Source organism: Anomalospiza imberbis, chromosome 1, assembly GCF_031753505.1.
Source record: "Anomalospiza imberbis isolate Cuckoo-Finch-1a 21T00152 chromosome 1, ASM3175350v1, whole genome shotgun sequence".
In the NCBI taxonomy this organism is placed as follows: domain Eukaryota; kingdom Metazoa; phylum Chordata; class Aves; order Passeriformes; family Viduidae; genus Anomalospiza; species Anomalospiza imberbis.
Window position 1 is genome coordinate 102,726,863 of NC_089681.1, and position 26,712 is coordinate 102,753,574.

The following is a 26,712-nucleotide window of genomic DNA, read 5'->3' on the forward strand; positions in this document are numbered from 1 at the left end:
CTTCCCCCCTCCCCACCACCTGAGAACAACTCCAATTCCTCCTTCTACTGAAAGGCAATCAAGGGATATGAAAAAGCAGCAGCACTGTGCAAAGCCTTCAGTGTGCAGTGCAAACACAGGCAGATTGCATGTGTGCTGGATGAGGAGCTGCTGACAAAGCACAAGGATTCCCAAATGAACATGCATGCGCACTCACAGTGGAACATGCAAATGAACAGCTAAGTCAAAGGCGAAAATTAATTTGGTATAGAGGGCATCACAGTATACTGCTACAAGTTAAAACCACTTCATATTTGGCTGTTAGTTTCCCCTTTACATTCAACTCTGTTCAGAATAATTGTCTCAAGTAGCACTTCAGAATCTCTTCACACTTTGCAAGTGAAAGCCAACATCACTGCTAAGCTCTTGTCAGCTTGTTGACCCAAAACAATGGGGCAACATGAAAGCAGATGAGGGGAAAGGACATCACAATTTCTAAAACTCAACTCACTGAAACAATTCTTCAAATAACCAAGTACAACTAATCTAGCTAGAAAGTAACATGGCAGAATAAAAGAGAAAACAGTTCATGAGTGCTCATTCTCCCTAGTGGAAAATGAAGCAAGTCTGATGAATAACCAGGATTTTTAATAGAAAAATATATCCAATTCTCCATGCACAAACTGAGAAAGTGTAACACATAAACAATAATAGAAGAAAACAATGTAGTTTTCTTACAGACTATATAAAAAGAGAAGTGATGTTACAGATTGGTCCAAGTCAGGAATTCTATACAAAGTCCCAAATGCAAAAGGAATAACAAACTACCCACACAGGTGCATTCATTTTCCTGAGGTATAGTTTCCACTGCAAAATAATGTCAACATGTACGAGCTGCTTTCACAAACTTTAGAGATAATTCTGCTTTTATTTTTTCTTCTCTTTCCTTCCTTCTGCATTGGATCTTATGGTACTTTTAAGTCTCCTGACTTACAAAAAAAAGTAAGACATTTACGAGCACCCTTTCATTGTACTTACGATGTAAGAAGCAATCGTATTTAAAACAGCGTCTACAGAAGAGTGTGTGAAAGGAGTGCAGGCTTTGCTCCCTCTGAACAGATTTAGCATTTGGTCCATCTATGTTCGGTGTGCACTCAGGAGGAAGAGCTCCAGGAAGCTGCTGCTCAGTGAGTTCTTTGTATCTTTAAAGCAAAATAATAGAAGTTATTTATTGAATATAATCTTTTTTTTAAATTAAAGTGGTTTTTATTCCAGTACCACTCTGTATTTTCAATGACAACTTAAAAAAACCCTAAGAAATATGTGTCGGCTAAAAAGGCCAATCTGTTAGTGACATGACAAGTTATTAATTCCATACTCATTAATACAAATTGACTAGGAAATAATGCATTTGTTTTCAAGACCATCACAACCTCATACATAGTATCTCTAACTCCAAAAAGAAGATTTTTCTTTTAGCAATAGCTTTTATTTTACCACCTCAAAAAATGAAAGATTATTAGAGACATACAAGCACCCACTTTTCAACAGTTTAAAGGGAAGGCTAATAAACACTTCTGTATTGTTTGACTTGGGTGAGAGAGCCAAATCCCTTTCAGTGTCACTTGCAGAAGTCACACAAATGCCACAGAATTAGCTGCAAGGGGAACATTCCTAATCAACTATTTAATGAAGGATTTATTTTATAGAGGAATCTTTGTTTCATAAAGCAACACAGCAACATACTCTAAGAAATATGTTCTTACTTCTCTTTCAATTCTTCTGCTGTACCCTTGTCTGGAAACATTGAGGAAATGGCTTCAAATATCTTGTCAGAAGGAAATCTCCGAGGTGGGTGGGTTTCCTTCTCTGTCAAGGAAGCAAAAAAATTTGGAAAACAAAAAAAAATTTATTTCTGCTCCTTTGCTACCTCAAGAAGGTGTTCAGAGAAAGGGGGTGTTTGCCAAAATTCTAACGTAAAAAAGACGTAAAGATTTTTATTTCCAAATCACTTACAATTTTAACTGTGTTAAGTGATTTTTCCTGATGAGAAAAACCTACTAGTAAAATTCTGATAAACCATTATTTCACCAGCAGATGGAGATGGAAATTCAGAACTCTGCCTGCTTTGGAATAATGATACATCATTTTCTGAGGCATACCAAAGCATTTATTAGTCAGATACCTGACTGATTTTTGGTGCATTTGACTGCCTCAGTATGCCAATGAACAAAAAATTGGCAAAAGTGTCTGTCATAGTGTTCTCGATAGAAATCTTGAACTAAATGACAAAGGAAATTATGAAAATTATGCTACTTTAGACTTGAAAACTATCACATAGGAAGATGGGTTTGAACAAATTTATTGAGTAGTTAAACAAAACATTTTGAGTTTAATTCTTAAAGTCTGCAGATAGACGTACCCATCCTGTTACCTTCCCGTTCTTTTTGCTTGTCATCTCTTTCATCATGATTGTCATCTCCATCATCATCATCTTCATCATCACTATATTGACCAAGGGCATTGACCAACTCAACAAATATTTCATCATTGATAAATCCACATTCTGAAATCCAGCAAAATTGGGAGTGAACAAAAAAACACAAGGTGTTTATGAGGTATTTTTAATCCTCCTTACACTTTAATTAAACTAGGGCAAATGCTGTCATTTATGAAAAGTAGTTTTGTAGTTTTCCCCTCTTAAATAGCAGTGTACAAACCAAGACCAGTTAAAAAAGCTCATTACTCATTTCTTAGACTACCAACAGGGAATGGAAGAAGAAAATTCCCACAATTTTTTTCCCAACTCCCTGTGCCATGTACATATATAAATCTCTCTTCCTTGTAAGATAAAAAATACTACCAGCTACATTATTTAAGAGATTTTATGCCAGAATCCCAATTCCAACATGGCTGGGTTTAAGCCAATCTGGAAATGCATGCTAATAGTCTATAAACTAATCCTTAGGCAGCTAAGGAATCTCCAGAGAGATTTTTGCTAAGGTAGTTCCTTAGAATCCACTTCCCACAATAGACCCCACTAGCTGGGTGATAAAAAAAGAATGCAGTTATATACAAAAAATTCAAGAGAAAACTGAAAGTTGCAATGCTGCATGTATCTATTTATTTGATTATATTCTGCTGTGATATTCAGATGGCAGAACAGATTAAACAATAGGCATTTCTGCAGAAATGAAAAATCACAGAGACTATTCAAAAAAAAAAAAAAAAAAAAAAAAAAACCACTATGAGCTATGTGGGAACTGTAGTGATTATTACTGTCCTTTTGAACCTGGACTGGGTTTGCATGTCAAAATTACTTGACAGAAAATAAGTTTTATTGCTACATAGACAATGAAAATACCACTCGGATGTTTTAAGCAAACTCTTAATATACACACACAGGTTAGTACAAATTGTCTCCCAAAAGTGCAATTACAGAGTTAGTTTAGAATTCTGACTCTTATATAGGAATGCCTATGGATTACAGATTCCAACAGTATTTACATTTAATTACTGTCACACAATACAAGTTATTGGGCGACTAGAAAAGTCTCTCTACTTCTAATATATTTTATATTTTATGGAGAACTCATGATAATAGTAATTGCCATCATAAACTTGCATCTCAAGATGCTCAAACAGGATGAATTTTAAAGCTAAACTCCTTTAATAATAAATTAAATCAATAACAGAAGACATTTAGTAGTAATGTTATCATTTTGACATAACCAGTTTTCTGACAGGGCAATCAGTAAACGTGTAAAAGTATCCAAAGGCCAAAGCCCACAAAACATTCCATGTTTCTTATGAAATACAAAGGCACCAGCTATACTGAGGACATTAACGAGTCTAGTAGGACTGAGTAGCATTTATTATTGAATCACAGGCTTAACCATCATAAATGGTACACAAACTCAAAAAATGTGGTTATCTTTCTCAGATGTGTCAGCATTAACAGGAATATGATTAATTTTAAGAAGCTATTCTCTGTTTGAGGGAAGGGGTGCAGTGTGTGGGTAGTATCTCTGAGAAGGGGAAATCACAGCAGTCAAGAGAAACCTCTACAAGTGAAGTTGAGGCTTGTATAAGCCAGTTCTGAGGGAGCACAGAGCAAGTGAAAGGTCGCCACTTCAGAGACTTGAGCAAAATGAGGGACAGATTACACTGCAGGTAGGCCACCTTCCACACAGGAGAGTAGTTAAACTACATCTCAGAATAAATATATGTAATACTTCGGTACCAACAGGATACAACTTTGCTCTGTAAGCTGATTTACAGAGAGGGGGTTTTTAAATAGCTAGCAAGTTCCTTAAAGAAAGGGAGGGAAGAAAACCCCACAAACCTACAAGAGGTTATTCTATTGAATCACATTTGCAAATGTTGTAATTATCAGAGTTTTGCATAATCATCCTGCCACTTTCTGCTAGGCAGGAAACATACACACATCACAATATCATATTCCAAAGCTCTGAGCACAAAACTGAATCACTGTGTGGTATAAAGAAAAAGTTAGTGTGCCTAATTTCTCCACACTGCTGCTTAAAACTTTGCAGCCTAATGAAAATGCAGAACAATACATTTAAATAAGGAAGCCTGTTATACCCAATGTTTAAACCATGTAGAAGTTGTAGAGATACTACTGTAACAATCATACATCAGGCCTTAAGCAACACTACAACAATAATTTATATAGCAAGAAATGATTAGTATACCTGAGTGTTTGGGCTCACCTCTGTCTCCATGCACTTTCCCATCATAGTTCTTGATCAGTTCTTCAATAAAGGTACCATCCTGGTCAAGCACTTCATCTCCCATATATGGAATGTTATGTAAAACAGTTTCGTCCTCTACCTAGGAACAACAGTGATAATCAAACAGTTTTAAATTGTGTTGTCAAGTGACCATTTCTGCATTGTTTTTCACTATCTACAGGACTCTGCCTAAAACAGTAAATTAACTAGCTTCACCACTTTAGCACATTTACCATTAACTAGAAAAACAAAACCCTCAAAGACTTTCAACAATTCTTTGCATTCTTAGTGGCTGGCTCAAAATATTAACATTAGCTCCTAATCCTAAGGTTAGCGGAGCATTTCCACGAAGTTTCTAACATGGAAACTCATTAAGTTATCTGGCTTTGGGAAGCTTGCACTTGGTAAATTTATTCATCCCCTCTTGGGGGTTCTCTCTTACAGTAATCTAAGAAAACACAATGGGAACCACCCTTTCATTGTTTGGCCAGAGATAAGAAAATATGCTACAAAAAGACTCTAACTTAAACGTGTCTAAAGAGCAAACAGAGAAACATGCCTGAAAATTTAATCTGAACTCCATTGTCCCTTTTTTTTTTTTGACTGCATACAGACTAAATGCATTAATACTCCCATCAATAGAATTTACGGACCTTGATACTCAGCTGCATCTTCCAATACTACAAAAGAACCTTCTATTGTTAAAAAAATAAACTTTCCTGCTGATCATGATTCTGTACCCATCCAATATATCCAAACACTGTTGAATTGAAAGCAAGGAGAAAAAGGTGTGAAAAAACTGTATATGTATACTGATAAAAAAGCTGTTGTTTAAATTATTTCATAACAATTATTATCAAAATAACTACTCAGCAAAGGTGGTCATATACAAAATGATGCGACAAAGGTTTGCAATAAGCTAAACTTTTCAAAAAGTCAAATACCTATATCAGAAATCTATTGCTATGGCTTCTGCACACAGTGAAGTTAATCTGAAAAAAAAAAGGGCATACTCAGATATGAGAATGACCATTATGTGGGGAGTCTATTTCAGGATTTAGCTCCTTTTATTCCACAAGAATTACTATTCTGTTACAGATATGTTGGTTCATTGCCTTACATTAAAGCATTCATATCCCTCAGAAAACATTTCTCACTACACTAATTAGATACTTAAAATAAAACTACATTTGTTAACGGCCACAAAAGACAATAGGTCACCTGAATTAAATAAATTTTACAGCAAGATTTTGGAGATACTTAGGTACATTGAGGACAGAGATTCAGTTCGCAAAGTTACCTTTCTATTTATTTTATTTGGGAGAGCTTATTTCTGATTATTACTGCCATATCACCAATACCTAAAGTAGGGAGGGTAATTGGCAATAGATTTTGCTGGCATACTTCTAAAATAAACACCTCCCTTTTCTCCATACCTTTCTCGTCCCTACACTTGTTTAAACTTACCATAAAATTCTGTTGAAGGGGAGACCAAGAATACATTATAGGCACAGAAGCAACAGCATTGAGAGTCTTCAGTGGGATGACTTGTTTTGGAAAATCAATGTCACTGGTAACAGAGCACTGAAATAAGAAGTTGAAGTTACACTTACATAGCAACATCAGGAAAAAAACAAACAAAAATAAATCACAGAACACTCTACAATGTACAAAATTCAAAGAGTTTCTCAAAAGTAGCCATATCAACCTTTGAAAAATACATCAGTTTTTTAAGGCATAATAGGAATAATATTTTTAGCAAGAGAAAGGAACCTCAAGAATTATTTATATGTCAATATATTCGCTAATAGATCATGACAGCATTTTTCCACTTATTATTAAGTGGCTGTGATATTATTTTACTCAGACTATTCAACCTACAATACAAATTAGGTTTGGTATCTCAAAACAGATTTAGTACCTGTTGCTGCTGCTACACTGATGTTAGTGTATTCACTCAGACCATCTGAGGGGCAAGTGAATACCCCTGGCTTCAGATCAATACACTGCAGAAATCATGTATTACTTATGTTATAAAAATAAATAAAATTTTACTTTAATGCCAGCAAGACACCTTATATAAATAAAAACTCCATATGTCTTTTTAATTCCTGCCTTGTTTCTCAATTATCTTCTGTTTATCCTATCCTCAAGTCTTTCATTATGCTCACTGCTTGCAAAGGAAAAACAAAAATTAATTCTTAATATGTAACTCTGGATACATCAATGAGTTTTTCAGCTACAGGACTTCTGTTTTGGATATTCAGAGATTTAGGTAGCCTTCAAAGGATAAACAATCCACAGAAATACAGACAACAATTAAGTTATTCTTGCATCTAATAATCAACAGTTACAAACATAAATCAACTTTTCTCAAATACTTGGACGGCAGTATGAAGAACCCTGGGGAAAAACGTTACAAGCAAAAGTAGACAGCAACGTACAAAGCTAGGGGAAGTACAACAGAGAAGAATTGGAGGTAGGTAAAACAAAGTTTAGAACAGCTATTATAGCTACCTGAAAAGAAAAAAGGAAGTGGAGACAAAAGATCTTTCTCCTTTCCAGAAGGGAAAGATGAACAGAGCTTCACATTTCTGAAGAAATACACAAAGTAATGTAACAAACAATATACAGAGACAGTTACCCGGCAGAATGACACAAGCTAGATTTATTTCTTTTCTTTTTAATCTGCAGCAAATGAAATTAGATTTCTGCTGTGTATATTAATATTCTAGACATCCAAGGCTACCGCTTCACTCCCATTTCAGGTTAATGTTTAATTTTCTAGCTAGCAGCCACCTAGCATATTTTTCATGTATTTTTAAAGCAAAATACAAAAGTAAAAGAATTACTTTTATCTTTGGAACTAGAAGTCTCGGGCTGACAAATGGGCTACGTCAAAGTGACTCAGTGTTTGGTACTAAGCCTCAGTTACGCTGCTCGGTTGTTCTGGTATGGAACTCAGGTTGATGTCTGGTAGGTCTGCAAAGGGCATGCTATGGTCTCCACTTGATGCTGACTGTCACCAGCAATGCCCTGCACTCTTCACCAAACACAGGAAGGCTCTCACACAACCTTTCTATTTCTAGCCAGTGTCTTATGCAACTCTGAAGAAATTCAGCATATTAAGAAAAGACAATTTTAAAGTAATCTTTTAAAGTCCCCAGCATTTTTTCTTCTCACTTCTCTCACTATAAATTATGGCAACCTTAAATCAAGCATTAGAGTTCTGATTAATGAGACACAGACTGGATTGAATGTAGTAATTAGTGTGCTCTATCAATACAGGCAGGAAATTAACATAAAGAATAGTGAACACCACTCTTGAAAGAAAAGAAAAAAGAAAGAGGAACAATCTTCTACTAACAAAAAAATGTGAAAATTGGATGTGTACCTGTGTCAATTATTATCAGCTCTGATCCCACACAATAGCTATAGAGGTGTACATGAGTAACTGCATATTCAGCATTTAAAAGATAACACACGAAGGTCCTCTCCTTCTTGCATTTGAACATGCATGCACACAAATGCACCTCAGTGACACACTCCCACTCCCCAGTTCTCCACTAAAATTTTTAGGAAAAGAAACTCTGCAAATTTATTTGCAGACAAAGTACTTTGGTTTGCTTTTTTTAACCTATTCACAGTAAAGTCTTTTCATTCTTACCCTACTGAAAAGAGTTTGCTTTTCAGATTATTTCAGATAAACATCTTCAAACTTATAAAGTGTGGAAAAAGTGCCTAAAGAGCAATTTAAAAATAAGGTAAATTAAGCTGGGATGAATATAGAGAGCTGGAATGGGCTTAAATCACTGTTGAAGTTACCATGACACAGAACACAATCCTGAGTAACATGCTCTAGGACAACCCTGCTTGAGCAGGAAAGTTGCACTAGATGACATCCAGTGGTCCCTTTCAACCTTACCAATTATGCGGAAACCATTTTAGGTGCTCAAATTATGCCACAACTTATGGAAGTGTTCTTCACAAATTTAGCATCCAGTCTGTGCAACACAAGGATTCATTAATCTAACTCCAACAGGAGCAAGAGTAAACTCCCAGTACCACGGAGACAGAACAGTTTTATTAAAGGATGCCGAGGTATGATCCAGTCATGATCAGAAATAAAGAAGTTTCACATTTGTGTGTCATTCAAAGCCAGGTAGCCTGCTACATAGTTATTACTTTGCAGAAGTCATACGATCAAAGTACACAATAAATAAATTCTTTAGGACACTCATACAAAACACGCTGAGCTGCCAAGTCATATGCTGAAAAAAATATATAAAGAACAGCCAACTTTACAGTAATAAAATGAAAACGTGCTAACAACCTTTTAAGTGAAATTACCACAACACATGTTAACCAACCTCCCTGGTCCCGCGCAATGAGCTCACAGAAGTCATGATGTGAACAGGCTGTATCCTACGTTGTTTCCATTCTTGATTTAAGATTTCAGTTCTTTCCAGTATCTTCTGACGATTAGAATTAAACATACTCTAAAAATTAACCACAACATTATAAATAAATGAAAGGCTATAAATCCATCTGCTAGCATCTTAAGGCATTCTAACATTTAACCACATACATTATAACAAAAAAAAAAAAGTGCTCAAAACTCAAATCATACAAATTTAGTGTAAACATCAGTGAGGTTCAATACAGTTCATTATCTCTTTCTTCATTTCATACCATGTTCTCTCATTTAGAGCATCACTGGAACTAAATTCTAAATTGAATTTGAAAGAGAATGCAGATAAAGAAGTTTCTATATTAGCTCTCCACAACCTCTTCTGATATCTGACATTCTCAACCCAATCACATATAAATGTGTCATATATGTTTATATGACCATAGAGTTAAGACAAGTTCTCAGTAGGCTGACAAAGTATTCAATGAAATTGTTATAGCAAGTGTGAACTGTAGTACACATACTTCAGAAAATAATCAATACTTGTAAAATTTTATAAGCAATAGAACCAAAAGATAAAGTACCTTTACTTCATCAGCACGTCTGAACCTCTTGAGCTGCCTCAGTCTCATATATTCTGATTTTACACGTTTTCTCCAACAAATTGGTCCCTTCTCAGATTTTTTTCCGGTTTGACCCATGATTATCCTACAAGAGACAATGTCATGTTTGTATTACCAAATCTGACACCACTGCTTACAGAAGTTAGATAGGCAAGCAACATTCCTTTAATATCTTTCATATCAATTCCTTTAATTCCATTCAATCACACACTTGCAATACCATCCCAATCCAACAGAAAAAAAAAAAGGAAAACATATTTAAGTGATAGGCACCAGAAAACAGTAATTTTAATAGCAAATCAGCGGACCCTTCACATTTGCACTTCTAATGCCTCTATACAAAAAGGTATCTGATGGAATTTAAAGGGGTGAAGAGGAACAAATCAAGATTGCCACTGCAAAGATACACACTGGAATCCTTGCAAGTAGCCTTGTAAATTAACTTCTGGAGAACTATCTTTATGGCAGACAAACCTTTTCCTCCTTGCAGGAAGGGTCATCTTCACGAAGATAACAGACTTCTGGAGTTGACCTCAAGTACAGAGGTACCCCAAGGAGAACTCAGCCCCCTAACAGCCACTCAAGTGTGAAAAATTTGTAGAAATTCAGACAAAGAGTTTTGAAACAGCAAGAATAAGAGACTTTGCTCTTTTCTCAAGTATTCTATAAGACCACAAACTGCCCACTGATTCCACTTTACTGATCACCCTCCTAGTGCCGAGTGGTTAATTTGTACGTTACAGGACTGTTGGCAATGAAGTTATATTTTTATGCTATAATCCAAATGCTTTGCTAGAATATGCCAATCTGCTCTGTATTTTTCAAAATCAAGGACCGTATGCTACAGCTATGCTGGCAATGACTATTTTGACAGCATCCTGAAACTAAACCACTACATCAATGTCTGGCTTCTTCTCAAGAGCTGTACTGTAAGCCTACAATATTTCACTGAATAGCTCAAAATATCATTCACATGGACTGAAATGCGGGAACATCCAGTTGCCGAGGGTTAATACAGTCTCAAACAAGCATAATCAGTTTGAGCAGAAACAACTCCAGCCCTTGTAATTATCAAGATAGGTCGACATGAACAGAGGTGTCATCTTTGGCCTCGAATCCAATGCCCAGTACTACCTTCATGGCCCCACACTACAGCTCCCTTAACAGTCATAAATACAGCTTTATCCAAGTTACTGGAAGCTTACTGCTCTATTTTCAGCAGTTCTGTAGAGGTCAGATTTCAGTTCTATCAGACTTTATGATGATGATGAGAAGGAAAAATCAATACAGAACTTGTTTATTCTTGAGACTATGCATTCATTTACAGTGAACAAAAAGGTAGTAAGTCTATAAAAACCTGAATCCATTTTCATGCAAGACTTAATAAGATTTTAAATAATATTTTGCAAGAAAAAATGTTGGGGTTTTAGATTTAGGATGAAAAAATAATCTACAAACAAATAGTAGAATTTCCAACCCAAATCAGTTTTCCTCAAACATCCTTTGAGGAAAAAAGACACAGGATACAAATAGCTACGTAATGCACCTGACTAGACAGAGGGTAAGGACAAAGAGTTACCATGGGGAGATAAATCTAGAACAAAGCATCAAACACAGTTACCCTGCTTCCATGCACAAGACAGCAAGTAAAACCCACCTGTATCTCATTCACCACAACCCTAGCAGTTACAAAAGATAAAAAATAAAATTATACTTAAAAAAAATAATCCTAGACCATTCATGTTTGAACACAGACAAGATAATCAGTGATTCAAAGTGCACTATGATACTGATTAAAGAGCAGCATAAAAGCATTATGAAGTATAGAAAAGATACTGTATCATATGCTAAACTAGGCAAAGTAAAAATATTGAAAAATAACCTGTTAACTGGAAATAAATTAGACATAGAATAAGTGCCATTAAATAACAGACAACCTCAATTTGTAACAGTAAAGAACATCAAAATTGCCTCAGTTATGATTCAACCAAAAGACATGGAAAAAAGTCAATGAACTCAAAAGATAAATGAAAGCTCAGCTGATGATACTGAAATAATGTAGCCCATAAAACTGAAACACAAATCACATTTACTTACTCCAATACTGCCCCAACCACAGCTCTTTTTATTCTAGTTTCCTGGATAATAACAAATTACTCTGGCTTAAAAAAAAAAAGCTTTCTTGACTGAAATTAAATTGCCAGATAAGCCCTGCTCATCAGAAACAGATCTATACAGAAATCACATATAATTGGGTTAAAAACAACAACAAACAGACAAATCCAACAGAATTTCCATCTTTCTTTTACGCAACTTAAGTACAGTCACAAGAAGACTTGAGAGAAATACAGTCCCATTAAAAAAAAAAATCTAATCTATTCATTTTCCCAGTAATGAACATCATTGCTACCTGTTGCACAGACAACTTAATGGTCAAGGCACCAAATAATATATGATAGAAAATTTAAAAATCCACACTATTGCTTACATCAAGATAGGGCAAGAAAAAGTTCTCTTACATAAAGCCAAAGTGTTAATATGCAACAGTCAGTGGGATATACATCATACCTTAAGTCCAATGTGTAAAAACAAATTAGAAACTACATCTTAAATGGTAAGTCCATATTAAGAGAAAAAGCACTTAGTGGAAAGGAAGCATATGCACAGAGAGTATAGAAAAATTATATCTAGGGAAAAAAGTGTCTTGGATGCACGTTTGTAAAAACTTTTCAGAGATTGTCAAAATTAATATTACTGGTCTGTGAGCAGCAGAGCCAAGTGAACTGTGTTTGTATGTTTTTAGGCACTCTAATGAAACCGAAGTAGAATTACTGTGTTGCTAACACATGTCCCCAATCTCAGAAGAAAGTACAGAATAAAAATAAATCAAGGCAGGGGGCAGGGCAGGAAGAGCATATTCACAGAGTTAATTCTCATACTGCAATTATCTATCATCTCGACATTAGGACTACAGACAAATGCCACTGATGATTTCTCACGTCAGTTCAAAGGTCGTCACCAAAACTTTAAATTTAAGAAGCTAGACCTGAGAAACAGGGATAAGAAGTTTCATAGGCAAGGACGGCCAGTGTTGGGGAGCAAAAAACAAAAACTATGAAAGTAGGGTGCTGTATACTACTTCCCATTCCTGAAAGCAAAAGTAATTTGTAGAATTAAAATACTTCAGGGAAACATCAACAATCTCTGGGGCAAGTTCAGGGCTGTAGATGCTGGTTCAAGCCTCCTAGTGGTCTACTTGCCTAGAACCTATGTGTAAGACAAACCTCTCCCAAATCACTTTCTTGTGCACATAAACAGTAGAACTGCTCAAAGCACTCTGAACTGTAACCGACTACACAGTTCCCACTTTGCTAGACAGGACAAAAAACCTGCACATTTTCCTTAAATTACATTGTATGGGAGTCACAGCTAGGACTGCAGAGCAGAGAAGCTAGTGAATGTTAAGATCAATTTGTCAGAACTAACCAACTTTTCACATAAAGTTTCAGAATACTCCCTACAGGAGCCGAAGTGGCCAAAGCTAAATCCCATCTGTCTGAGAATAGTTAAGTCTGTCTTAAGACAGCACAGTTTGAAACAGTTTCCATTTAATAAATAAAACATGATACTGATTATCTTAGCACAATGGTCTGATTCTAAGAGCCCTTAGGCCTTGTCCCTCTTCTCTGTTCCCATTTCCCCTTCTGAATCCCACCAGTTGTTTGCATTGTTTTAAAATCTTATTCTTTCCCATTTTTTAATCTTTTTGATCAAAATGGTCCAAAGAAACCATCTAACTGCCAAAGAGCCAAGTCCTGAGAAGCTCTAGCCAAAAAAAAAAAAAAAAAAAAAAAAAAAAAAAAAAAAAAAAAAAAAAAAAAAAAAAAACACAACACTATGTAGCAGCCAAGTATGTTATTTATGGGCAGAGTGTTGCCTGTCCAGAAAAGATACAAAGAAAGCAAGTATAACTCCAAAGCAGTGATACTGTTTCCAGAGAAAGCTCTTCTCCCAAAGTGCACTATGACTTCCACGCACAACCTCAGCTAACCTGGACAGATCGCACCCATCATCACAGTAACAAGGGAAACCTTGCCATAACTCCCTGGACCCTCTTTGCAGAAGAGGGAACACTGTGGGCTGTCTCATTCCACACTGGGCAATCACCCCAATACCATGACAAAAAAAAGGAAATAATTATACAAATGAGAGGACCAATGGTATCCCAGACCCCCACCAGGTATGAAGAAAATAATAAAACTAACCCCTCTTAAGGAGAACAATAAGATGGTATAGGAATGAGACATACTAAAGCCACCTAAACACAAATTTAAAAGAAAAACCTACAAGAAAATAGAAATTAAGACATAGCTGTTCTTTTCAGTTCCTACTCATACTTGCATAGCTGGAAATGAAAAACAAAAAATGGTAGTGTCCTAAACATATACATTTGTTTTTTAAAGAAACCCTGCTGACCATTTCATATTTCTGTACAAGACCCACAGCTTTAGAGTAAGTTTTTAAGAAAATTCATGCCTATAAGCTTAAATCAGGCAACCTTTACTTCCAGCAGACAAATTGTGTACAATACATCTAGGACTCACAATGAGACAATGAAGTGTAGAACAATTTCAGCTCAAATTGCTCCTGTTTTGCCTACAGAACATAGAAATAGCCTTATTTAAAGACAACGTCCTATTTTTCTTTGATCATTTTGGCAATATCCATCAGTGACAGATAAGCACACAGATAATTCTCTAAATTAGGCAGCCTAGTCAAACAGTCATACAGCTGTCAAAAACTATATTTAAGCTCCTCTGGCTGCCATGCCAAATTTCAGGAAAAAAGATAAATTAATGAAAATTTTCAACTAAGAAGCATGGAAGAACAAATGAGGGGGGCTGCCCTTTTAAAAGAACACTATTAGTTTGCAATTGTGCTTAATATTATACAGTATTTTAAACTGTAGAAATATTACATTATCTTCCCACTACTCAGGATCCCTATTTGGAGATATTTATGAATAGAAACATATTTTGTACAGTATAGTATAATTTACAAGTTCTTTTTTTGTGACTTAATCTACACTCATAAGGTTATTAATACACTTTAAATATATGCTAATATAATACAGTACTTCAGTGCACTCAACCACCAGTTTCAGTGCAGGGGGTGAGGGGACAGTAAGGTTGGAGGAGAATATAAAACCCAGTAGAGAAACTGCATTTGAAATCTGATGCAAATAGAATAATGAAATAAGTAATCATGGGGGTTTTTGACGCCTAGAGTAGTGGGAGAGTAATGAAGGTATAAAATAATTCAGATGGGGCCATGACCAGGCAGGGGAGAAGTACTGCTTCTACATCCTAGAAAGCCAAATGTTTTCACAGGTGCTTCTCAGAAGCTGGGGGACCAAAGGAATGTATTTAACTGCAGGACCCAGCTCAATGGACAATACCACAGTGCTGCTTGATCTCCCTTGCAGCTCACCTTCAGCACTGCCCACAGCCCTGCAGGGACCTACTGCCACTGACTGGGAATCTCAAAGCCTGCACCTCCACCTGCGCTGGCTGCAGGAGCTGAAATTTCAAATACTATACCTTTACTAAATTAGAGTCAACACCACATCATGAAGATACCCACCAAAGTAACCTCCTCAGTAGCAATGGCACCTTACCATTATCCCACCCTTCCCAACTCTTCATTTTCACCCCAGTACGGTTCATTAACTACATACAATTGACCAATGATAAATAAAAACTCACAATTGCAATTGTTTTCGGACACACAGATGAGTTTCACAATCCCATCCACAGCTGTGGCATCCTCTGCACAACTATAAAGCAGGAAGAATTTTATAGAAAATCAGGCCAACACTAGTGAAAAACTAGTGCAGGCAGTGAAACCACAAAAACAGGCACTGGTTTCATACATCAGCGTGCTCTGGAGTGGCAGGCATGCTCTTTAGCTGTAAGCTGTTATCAGATCCAGACAGCATACAAGTCTTTCAGCCTGAGCTTATGCAATCTTACTAATGGACAAATTATTATATAATAAACCCTACCTGAAGTCAACACAGAACTCTTTCAAGCATCTACAGAAGTTAAAGAGGAAAAAAAAAAAAAACAAAGCAAAGAAAGCCAACCACACCCCACCACACCCTTCTATGTTTTTTCACAAACAAAAAAAAATTTTTACTTGGGCAGCAGAATTTAGGACAACTTTCACATTCAACCCAAAAATGCAGAATTTTAGCAACAGAAAGGATTAACAACATTTTTCCACAAGCCTGCAAAAAAATTCAGTACTTGCTAGACAACAAGAAAAAAAAACCAAATACCCCCATTAAGAACGCATTTCAAGTATCAAAATTCAATGAGTTAAGCTTAGACCTGAAGTTGTTAACTTTACCAAACTATCTCATAAAGAACTAACATAATCTTTTTGTGACAGGATTTTAAACAGCACAATATAATAAAATTATTAACTGCAGCTAACTATTTTTCAGATATGTTAAACTAAACTTAACTGCTTAGAAATTTATATATTTCCTTTTAGTATTCTGTTTCGAGCACCCTAAATGCCAAAACATAATAATACAGTCCATGAACCTATCCTAAATCTTTCCAGAGTAAGCAGTTTCCAGCACTCTTACTACAACTATCAAGCACCTGAAAAAAAAAATCAATAGAACACATACATATAGCCAGACTTCAAAAAAACTAACTTGAAAATAAATTATAAATTAATGCTTTAATCTACCAGATCTGTCTTCTACATTTATATCAGACTTTTTTAATAGCACAGAGAGATTCATAGAAAAAAAATATGTTCAAACCCCAATAGTCTTTTTTTTGGATAAAGTAAGAAAAATTGTTCAGTTGTGATTTCAGAGCTGCTAAGTCTTTCCACATTAAGTTATGCAAGCTGTAGGTGGGTGGGGGGGAAATGACACTCACAGAACCTCGAAGGGCTTTTTACCTGTGCTATTACAGCAAACACACAAAAAGATATGACCAGAAGTTTTATAGTTGCCACTCTGCTTTCTGGATTTTCTAAAGCAAAACAAAACATGGTTTTCTTTCAAACTTATCTATGTAAAATACTATGTTCTCATTTCCATGGGAATAAAAATATTCCCAAGGCCACTGTCAGCTTGGGTGCTGACTGAGCCCAAACCAGACTAACAAAAATCTCTATCTCTGAAATACAACATAGGAAAGATTAATATAGTTTATTAATAATACTTCACAAACAACAACAGCACATTTAACCTTTTACCGAAGTAATTAGAGAAATAGATGGGAATAAAGTGTAGTGTGTTTTTACTATTTTATATCACAGAAATGTGATATTTTAAGTTTGTAGTACAGTTCAACCTATTTTTAAAGAAGAAATGCCTAAAAATACTTATATATTAAATTTATATCATGCTGTTATTCCATATGCTGAAGTACTGTATCATTAAAAGCAGCTTAAATTTCAAAAAATAACTAATATCAAATGCTACCATCAGTTCAACTACCTTCCTCAAATGCTATTTGGTGTCAGTTTGACCTGGAAAAGATATCATCTGTCCACTGTACCAGTGGTCACTCATTTCTACTTCTACACAGCCTTCTCTACTGTGAGTGCTTAAGTGCTTATGATTCTGTAATCAAACTAGGTCAGGCAGGGAAAAAAAAAAATCTGTCTGAACAGCCCAGAAAATGAACATACTTGGTTTTTAAATACATTTTTTCAAGAAAATCAGGTCCACATGCTGGTTTGCTCAGCAGCCATGGGTTTGTTCAGTGTGTTCAAGCCATGAATTCTTGAATCCACATGAGGGACAGAGGGGCGACATTGGGGCAGAAACAAGAGGCAAAGAACTAAAACAGGAGAGGGCAACAGCTTAGGCTTCAACACAAGCATTTGTGAAACCATGCCATCCATCTGATACTCAGTTTTACTGGTACAGAAAAATTATTCTTAAAAAACAGAAACAGGAAGCAATTATTAAGCTATCCATGCCAGCTGTGCCACTCTTTGGGCAGATAAAGGCCAGCAGCTTGTACTTGCCTACAAAGGCTTAACCAGTACCAGGTTCTCTTTGGAAGTATCTAAAAGAAAATTATCAGTTAACTGATCTAAGCAGGTAACTCCAAATATTTCATCTGGTCTTCCTCACTCTGACAGGCATCAGTGGTTGTGGACAATGTAGGTTAACAAAATACTCACAATCAGTTCTGACAAGATTATATGTTCTGCAAAAACGTTCTTGATCACTCAAGAGAAGGAAACTTTTACAGGCTATTATCAAAGACAAAACTATTAACTAATCTGATGGAAGGAGGAGAACCATCAACAGCCTCAGATGTACCAAAGCCAGTCCCAAACTGAGAAGCAATGACTGTGTGTGAAAACTCAGAATATTTCCTCTTTTTCCACCTCAAGTTAGCAGAAAACCCCTGGCCTGCAAACAGAATTAAAAACCTGTTCTGCAGCATGGATAACAACTGCATCCAAGACACTTTAGTGTCAGCCCTCACACCAACACAGACTGATGCTGGCTATAGGCTTTGCAGGTAATATGGCAGCTCCAAAAGCAGAAGGTCTGCTGCTATAAATAGTCATGCTTTTATTATAAACAGTCTCATTACAAGTAAGCTCCTATTATTGTGACAGCTACTTATTTGTAATTAGTATTTGCAACACTAAAATACACTTCAATTAGTAGAATCCCTTTTACACTACCCTGTCACTACAATATTGTTGGGGTTATGTACCACCAACCTGAAGATTTAGCCTCCACTGAAACTGCTGTTAAATCCAAGGCCAGTGTACTTTCTCCTTCCTGATATAAACAATGGTTACTAGCTAATTACTAATTACCTAACAGAATTTCACTTTGTAGAACAACATTTCAACCAAAACTAAACAGCACATTCACTTACCTGTTTGCTTTTGGAAGCTGATGACACATACATCCTAGTGTACTGCTCAACTAGAACCAGGAAAGGAAGTGGGATCTTAAAGAGAGGCATTTATTTCCTCTCTTCATTGTCTGTCTACACTACCTCAGCATCTCAGACAGACTTTGCATAGCAAATATGGTACATTTGATTGTGCTGATCAGTTACTTCAAATTACATATTTTCTCCACTCAAAAGCATAGTTTTCTAACTGGACCAAAGCTGCTCATGCTGGCACCATAAATATCCAAAATGGCAAGGAAGAAGCAGAACCATACCAGAGTCAAGGGAAAGCAGGAAAAAAACCTCTCCTCTTCAATGCAAACAAACCATTCCACTTGTCTTAGACTAGAACATTTATCTTCCACACCATGTAAAACATATCATTCACACTGCGTAGTTTTTTGCTCTTTACAGCACAATCAATGTGTTATCAATGCAGTTAATGCATTAACTACTTCTGAGGAGTAGTTTTTAAGAAGCTGCTTCCTGCTATCTCTTCATCAACTAAAGATTGCTCTGAAAAGATGTAGTCAGTGGCAAACAATAGCATCAAACTTGTCTACATCACTTGTCAGTGCAAGACAGATGAAAAGCTAGTGTAGGTTCCTTCAATTGCGTTCTGCCACATACATTCCACATCCCACTACAGCCACTCAATGAGTATTGGCAAAAGTCAAAGGCTTCAAGGCATGTTCTATTTATTCCTACAAATATTTTTAGAATACCACACATAAGCTCCCCAAACTCCTGAACACACTCTTAAGAATGTGTCTTACTTCTGCCTGTTTCTGGGCCTTCTCAAAACTGGACGAGTCACTCCGAGAATTTCAACATAATGGAACTAACTCCCTGAATAAATAGCTTGCTTTTCTACACAAATCAGAGCTAAACCCAGACAATCACAGAATTTGAGCACTGTTCTAGTTCTTCTACTGAAACATGCTAACCTATACTAAAATGAAAATGCAAGAGGCAACAGACACGACTCAGTAAGGGATTTCATTTCAATATAGGAAGAAAATTCTTCCCAGTGAGTGTGGTCCAGCATAGGAATGTATTAAACAGAGGTGTCAGAATCTCCACTCTTGAAAACATTTTAAAAGTGGTCTGGAAAATATTATTTCAGTGTTGGCCTAACCCAAGTTGGAGGCTGGATCACAGGACTTCTAGATCTAAACTATTCTACAAGTCAATATATCTCTCAGCTGGGCCCACCATCTCAAGACACGGACCACACTATTTCTAAAGCTCATGCCAGGGAGTTTGCCTTTTAAATTTCAGTTAATATTCAAAAGATGAAAACAATGAGCACTGACACTCTCGGTATTTCAATCTGCTATAGACACAATGTGAAAAACACTACCATTAAAGGAACAATAATTTGTGAATTAAAATGCTTAAGAGCTTAATCAGACTAAACTCTTGAATTTGGTGTAGAATCACTGATTCTTATAATCAGTAGAAATATTAGTCTCCTTTAACAACTCCATCAACTAGTTAGTTCAAACACTCCTTCCCACTACTATTCCATGTATTGGTTCATTTAAAAGATGCCTTGTCTGAACAGTACAGTTAGAACTTTCAGCTCTCTCAGAAACTGTAATTAAAAAAGATTGGAAAACTCTTCACTAATTAAGAAAGCAGTCTAACTAAAATGCTTAAACTGAACATTATGTTTAAAATAAATAAAAGACCGCATATAAAGGGCTGTTACTTTCAAATTAGCTGTCTTCATATCCTAATGGGGTTCTGCTTCTCTTATAGCCCAACCTTTGTGCCTTTGAAGTGTCACTTTATTCAGACCTTTTACTTTCTGCCCTTTAAGTGACTACAGCCTTAGCTTGCACTTGGCATACTTCAGATCAGAAGGCTGATCTCTACCCTGGTATATTAAATGGTTAGTTGTCTTCTGGTTCGGGATTTGTTTTGGCTTTTTTCCACTCTTTATTTTTTAACTTAAACATATTGTAGAAGAAATCACTAAGTGAGTCAAGTGTAAGTCACATTCACAATAAGCAACTATTCTGGTTTGCTTCCCCAAAATGGGTTGAAACATGTGCTGCCTCAATTATTTCTTCCCAAGCACAATGGGTTTTTGGGCCTTGTTACTACCCACTAGCTCTTTAAGTTAATAGCCACCAATATTTCAGGATACTCAATACTAATAAGATGCTTTCCTGTATCTTTTGAGTAAGCATTTCAGGTAATTTTAGAACAGGCTTATATAAAAAAAAAAAAAAAAAAAAAAAAAAAAAAAAAAAAAAAAAAAAAAACCAAAAAACCACCACACCCATTTTGTGGCAATTTCATACCTGGTCATGATGTGCTACCCTGATCTACCATATACAAAGTGACTATGCACAACCTTTTCTCTTACAGCTATGTACAAGAGGCTATTTCAGTGAACTAAGACTACAGTTTCATGACATATTTAATCCAATTAAACTACTTATTTGTAGTAGGACTACTCTGAAACGAACTTATTAAATATAATGACTATATTTTTATTTGCAGGATTATTTCCCAAACCAAAACTAGTTGCGACTGGAGTGGTTATTAAAATATTATAACATATGCAATACCTTGAATCTGAGCTAAGCAGTATGCCAGAATTTCCTTTAAATGGCTGATTTTTAGCCTTCTTGTGATAACAAGGCTGATGAACCCTTCTGCATACATACTCTACAGGAACTTCTGATGCAAATGGTAAACATAAACCAAATGCAACATGGTTTACTGTCCACTAAGTTACATATATGTTCTGCAACAGTTTCATGAAGGATTACAAGTGCTCTGGCCTGACAAAAAGCTTCAGCATGAACATGTATTCTATGAAAAATAAAAAAAAAACTTAAAGAGATTGGAGAAGTTATTAAAAAGCAAATTACGAGGGAAAAACACCACTTAGGGCTGCAGACACTGATGTGTCAACAGAGAGCAGCCCCTACCCAAGCAATGCCACTGCAGCCAACCACCATTCCAAAGACTCACTGTCACTGCTCTCTGCTCCAGCATGAAACATCATTACACACAGTATTTTACAGCAGCCACAATCCTGCACTGTACGCCTAGATGTTGCTAGGGAATGCTCCTACCTTAGATATTAGGAATTCTAACCTTCGGTGCAGATTTGTTTGCCCTCTGCATATTTAACTCCCAACTTAGGCTTGTCTTGATCATAACACATACTTTCCTTCATCAATTACTGTTTCCAGTCTGTTTTTAACAGTTGAAGTAATCTCTACAAACATGGTTCCTCATTACTGCCCAAACATATCAGACAAAAACTGCCAGCTTTGACTTTCAAGCATCACCCCTACTTTATGCTGGCATTGCTAAAAAAGAAGCCCTTTTACTTGCATCTGTGCTATCATTTCCCTCCTGACAGCAGGAACATTTCTGCAGCCATTGACAGAAGCAAGGAAGTTCTCTGGCTGAAACTATCTTGCTGCTTTTGACTGAAGAAAGTGAGCATCCAGTCAATCTGGCCCCACCTAAAGACACTGACCCATGGCCTTAGGCAATCCAATTTTCAACTCCTTGTGACAGTACTAAATGCCTACGTCTGCAGATCAGTTTCTGGGTGTGCTCAGTTCATATCACTTATTTTTTTTAAATGCTCTCCTCACTTAGTAAGTCAGAACAGTTCAGTTTTACTGACACACAAGACAGGAGGGAACATGTCAGCTCGAGGGCTCACGTTTTCTTCAATCATGCTCCACATCTGATTTTTTTTTTAATTATAAATATTAGTTTGCTTCCTACAGCATTTTGTTTCTTGTTTACTCCCCTAACATTTCATTAACATACATAGTTTAACACTATGTCGCATTAAAATCCTTCTCAAGAATTTCTACCATTATTATATACTGACCAGGCAGATACTAAAATCTCCCTCAGACAAGGAAGAAAGGAAAGAATGAGGCATCAAGAAGCTCTTGGATATTAAATAGAAAGAAATGGTCCTTCACTCCCTTTTGCTTCCTGGAAAAACATGAGAAATCTTAATTTATCTTCTTGCTCTTTTTAAATTAGAATCTTCTATTTTTCTGCATTAGAAAATTAGCAAAGCAAAGCAACTGCCAGTATTCAACACCCCTTACTCTATCTGCCAGCATGTTAAAAACTTCGCAGCTCAGAGTTTACAAGTAACTCTTGATCTCCCAGAAGCATTTCAGAAAATAATCAGATTTGTGTTCCTTAACATCTAAAATAACCTTAAACAATCTGCTTCAGAAATTTAAGTAACAATCATTAAGAAAGCCCACAAGAACTCATGGTCATGACAAAACCCCCCAATCATTTAAAACTTTGTGTGACTAATTTTAGGTTGATTAAACGTGAAGTACCTGAGCAAGATCCCACAACAGCATTGTTGTGCTTATTTCAGAAATCAAGCTTATTTCAGATGTTCTGTAAGACAAGGAAGGAGAGCATCAATTTGATGACTTCTTTCTTCCTAATAGCACACTGCCTTTGGATTTATTTTGACATTATCTCATTTTGTGGGAGTTCTTCATTTAGAACATTTACTCATAAAGAAATACTGGTATGGATGATTCTCAGTTTCATTCTCTTCAGTAGAGAAAAACAAAAATGTTATGTCTGTTTATAAGAAAACAAGATTTCAATATAAATAATTAGTTTTTCAATACATTTCCTTACACAAATTTAACAATAGATTACAAAAAAGTAACAGAACATAATTTGTTTTCAGACAGTCCTTAAAAGATAAATCTGTACTGGAGTGTTCTATCTGTATAAGCAAGCCTGCAACTTTCAAATCTATTCTTCCCTTCAAAAAAATCTTTCTGAGTCCCCACTTCAGGATTTAGAGAAGTAAAAACAGACATTAAATCATTACTGAATACCACTTAAGGAGTAAGAGTAACCCATTTAAAAGAAAAAAATCTTCTGAATTCCCTACATTACCACTTTCTTCCAGCACATTTCAACATTTGATACTTTTAGAAAAATACCAGTTTGGAAATAAAAACAAGAAGTTCTCAAGTAGTTGTCCACTTGGGTAGGGGGAGGGGAAAGAGAGAACAGGGAGATTATAACCAAATATTTTATATTAAAGATGGAACCAAATTGGCAGTAACTGAAACTGACTGACATCCCACTTTGGGCAACGTGAGCCCTGCACCAGGTAATGCAACTATTTGCTTTTCACTTGGATATCTGCAACTATAAATACTTCTAACATTCGCATGAATGAGTAAGATTATTTGGCTCAAAAAACAAATAAAACATTTTAAAACTGCAAGCAACACCAAAGCAACAAAAAGTTTCAAGCTCAAATTTGATCATACTTTTTACAAGTCACAATTAAAACCATCCCACGTTCCTCACAGCAAACCAAGCCTGACTATTTGTCAGGAGAAAGAGTTTTATGCATAAAACTTGAGCTTCACCTTTGAGTTGCTCAAATGCGTACCTCCAGAATTTCTCTTTTCACACTCATTCACAGACACCCAGAGGAATTAGATGACTCCCACACACATTCCAATTAACCTCTGTTGCCTAACACCTCCATATCTTAAAAAATTAGCTTTTTGATATCCTGGATAAAACTGGCAGAAAAAGTAACACTTGCTATAAACACTTCAGACATGTCTCCACAGGAAAAATAATTTATGATGTGAATTTGAAGAACACAGCCTATTCTACCTGAACTTGTTTTGTGGACACACCTTTTATACTCTAATAACTAAAATAGCCACAGGTTCTTCTGTTCAACCCACACCTGCAAAAGCAACACACACTCCACACAGGAAAAACCCTGATTCACAACAATTCAGGTTCAATAGTTATTCCATACTCTTTCCCTGCTTAGGCAAATAGCCTAAAACCTTAACTTTGAAAGACAATACACTTCCATGTATGCAGAATTTACTGTAGAGCAGTCTGGCAAATAGAAGCTGAACTGGTATTTGCCATTTACCTGAATGATTCCAAAATGAGCTTCAAATGATGAAAGTAACTGTACAAGTTACTTAAGAAACAATCATTTAAAATTTCACAAAATAACTGGGTCTAATGTATGGCATCCTTATTCTGTAAGGTATACAGTGATAAATTCACCTGCATGTTATATTAGATGTTGCTTAAAAACGAAAAAAAAGCAGACACTACTTTTCCAGAAGCTTGACTTAATACAGAAAACTAATTAGAAACAGTTTATCTTGGAAAAAACCAAAGAAAAAGGTAAGAGGAAAAAAAACCCCAATATGCAACCCCCAAAAATTCCACCATCCTTCAGTGAAAAAGAAAACATCTCCCTTAGGCTGTAGAAGAGAACTGCAAATACTAAATAAGGTATTGGGACCTTATGTCTCCCCGCTTCAAAGCAACCATGTATATCCGTTGTTTTATTCTTAACATAGTTTAACCCCCAAGAATGGTTAAACTATGTTAAGACTAAAACAACTTATGTCAATCTCTTCTTCCAGCAATTACTGGATTTAGCTTTGCACTAAACACATTGGCAATAAACGCTCACTAGAAACATGGCACATACTAGTGGACATACAACAGGAAGAAGTTATCACAAAGGACAGAATTTACACTGTAACACAAAAAAAGAGACGATAATACCGACTTTAATCCATTTGCCATGGTACAGTTCCACGGGTAAATCAAGTATCTATAACACACATCCATAGGACTTCTTACAGAAGCAGCAAAATTAATTCCAGCTCTAGAATTTTTTATCTTATTAGTAAAAATGTAATCAGACTACACACTATAAATATAAAGCTTGCCAGATCCACTCATGCTAAGAAACATGGAAAGGAAACCAGCACACATTAAAAACATTAAAATTATATATGAGTTATAAGATTTGAGTTTCCTTCCTTTCAAATACTTTGTTTCTTTAAATTACATCTGATGGCTTTGGGATTTAAACTGAACATGCAGGCTGTGAATAGAGAATGCATGGCAGGAAAAACTGAACTAACCATGTAAAAGGCAGAATGGAAAGAAGCCAGATACAACAAATAACTGACAAGGGAAATAGGCCTGGTTCTAGATCAAAAAACAATTTAAAAATATAAAGAAATCATACTCTTCTGCAAAGATTTATTTTCAGTTCATATCCAAAAAAGCCTAGGATGTGAACTGCAATTTGTACTACTTTGCTAGCATAATTACACATACCATGTTATTCAAGCAGGCACCATATGTATATACAAAAAAAGAAAACTAATAGCAAATTCTGGAGTATTCTGTAATTGTGTATCAAGGAAGTTTTTATTTGCACACAGTAAGACACCAGTTTTACCTCATTTGCTAATTAAATCATATATATCCCAATTTGAAGCTTTGGAAGTACCACATCACATTTTCAAGCAAATGACAACACTGTGCTGATCCACTCACACCATTACACTGTTATTTTTATCCACAGCATTCAAATCACGCACAGTATGTATCTAAATGTCCAAATGGCCTTCTTACTTTAAAAGTACTACTGATTTTACCACTAGATAGGAAGCAGAGAATGCATTATAAATCATTCCAAGTCAACAGCAATTTTTACAAACAGAGCAGAGGCACAATAAATGAAAAATCCTATGTCCCAGCTTCAGCCAGGTAGCCAAAAGCTTTCTTAAATGAAAGCGTGATCCACACTAATTTGGGGGAGTGTTGTTTGGTTGGGTTTTTTTTGGGGGTTTTTTTTGTGGACAGAGAAAGGACATTAATAGACATCCTCTTTGCTCTCAATATTTTTAAATTACAATCCATTTACAAACCTGTGGCTAAATAATTTATTATATATTTTTAAATTCCTTTATTTTTTAGTATTTTTAAGAAAGTTTAATTTGTCTATTTTATATGCAAATTGCACATTTCACTCTTCTTCTTAATAGCTGCCTCTACTCAAGTTTAGTAGTGTTACTTTACCTCTTAATTCAGAACCAAGTTCACAGTCTGACCCATCTTAGTGGAAATCTAGGTGTATAATCAAACTGCCTACTACT

The 26,712-nt window shown here is 35.8% G+C and overlaps 1 protein-coding gene across 12 annotated transcripts in view; it reads right to left on the bottom strand.

The window, feature by feature from the left end:
* EZH2 (enhancer of zeste 2 polycomb repressive complex 2 subunit) overlaps positions 1-26,712 on the bottom strand; it is a 51,384-nt gene that overhangs the window by 19,160 nt on the left and 5,512 nt on the right. The window contains exons 1-9 of one of the 12 annotated variants that reach the window (XM_068203055.1): positions 16,727-16,795; positions 15,533-15,603; positions 9,729-9,852; positions 9,104-9,232; positions 6,201-6,317; positions 4,695-4,833; positions 2,402-2,545; positions 1,746-1,848; positions 1,018-1,181 (exon numbers count right to left, since the gene is read on the bottom strand). In XM_068203055.1, the coding sequence (XP_068059156.1) occupies positions 1,018-1,181; positions 1,746-1,848; positions 2,402-2,545; positions 4,695-4,833; positions 6,201-6,317; positions 9,104-9,232; positions 9,729-9,845 (913 nt within the window). In that variant the 5' untranslated portion in view covers positions 9,846-9,852; positions 15,533-15,603; positions 16,727-16,795. The other 11 variants (XM_068203064.1, XM_068203029.1, XM_068203011.1 and 8 more) reach the window with 11 other exon arrangements.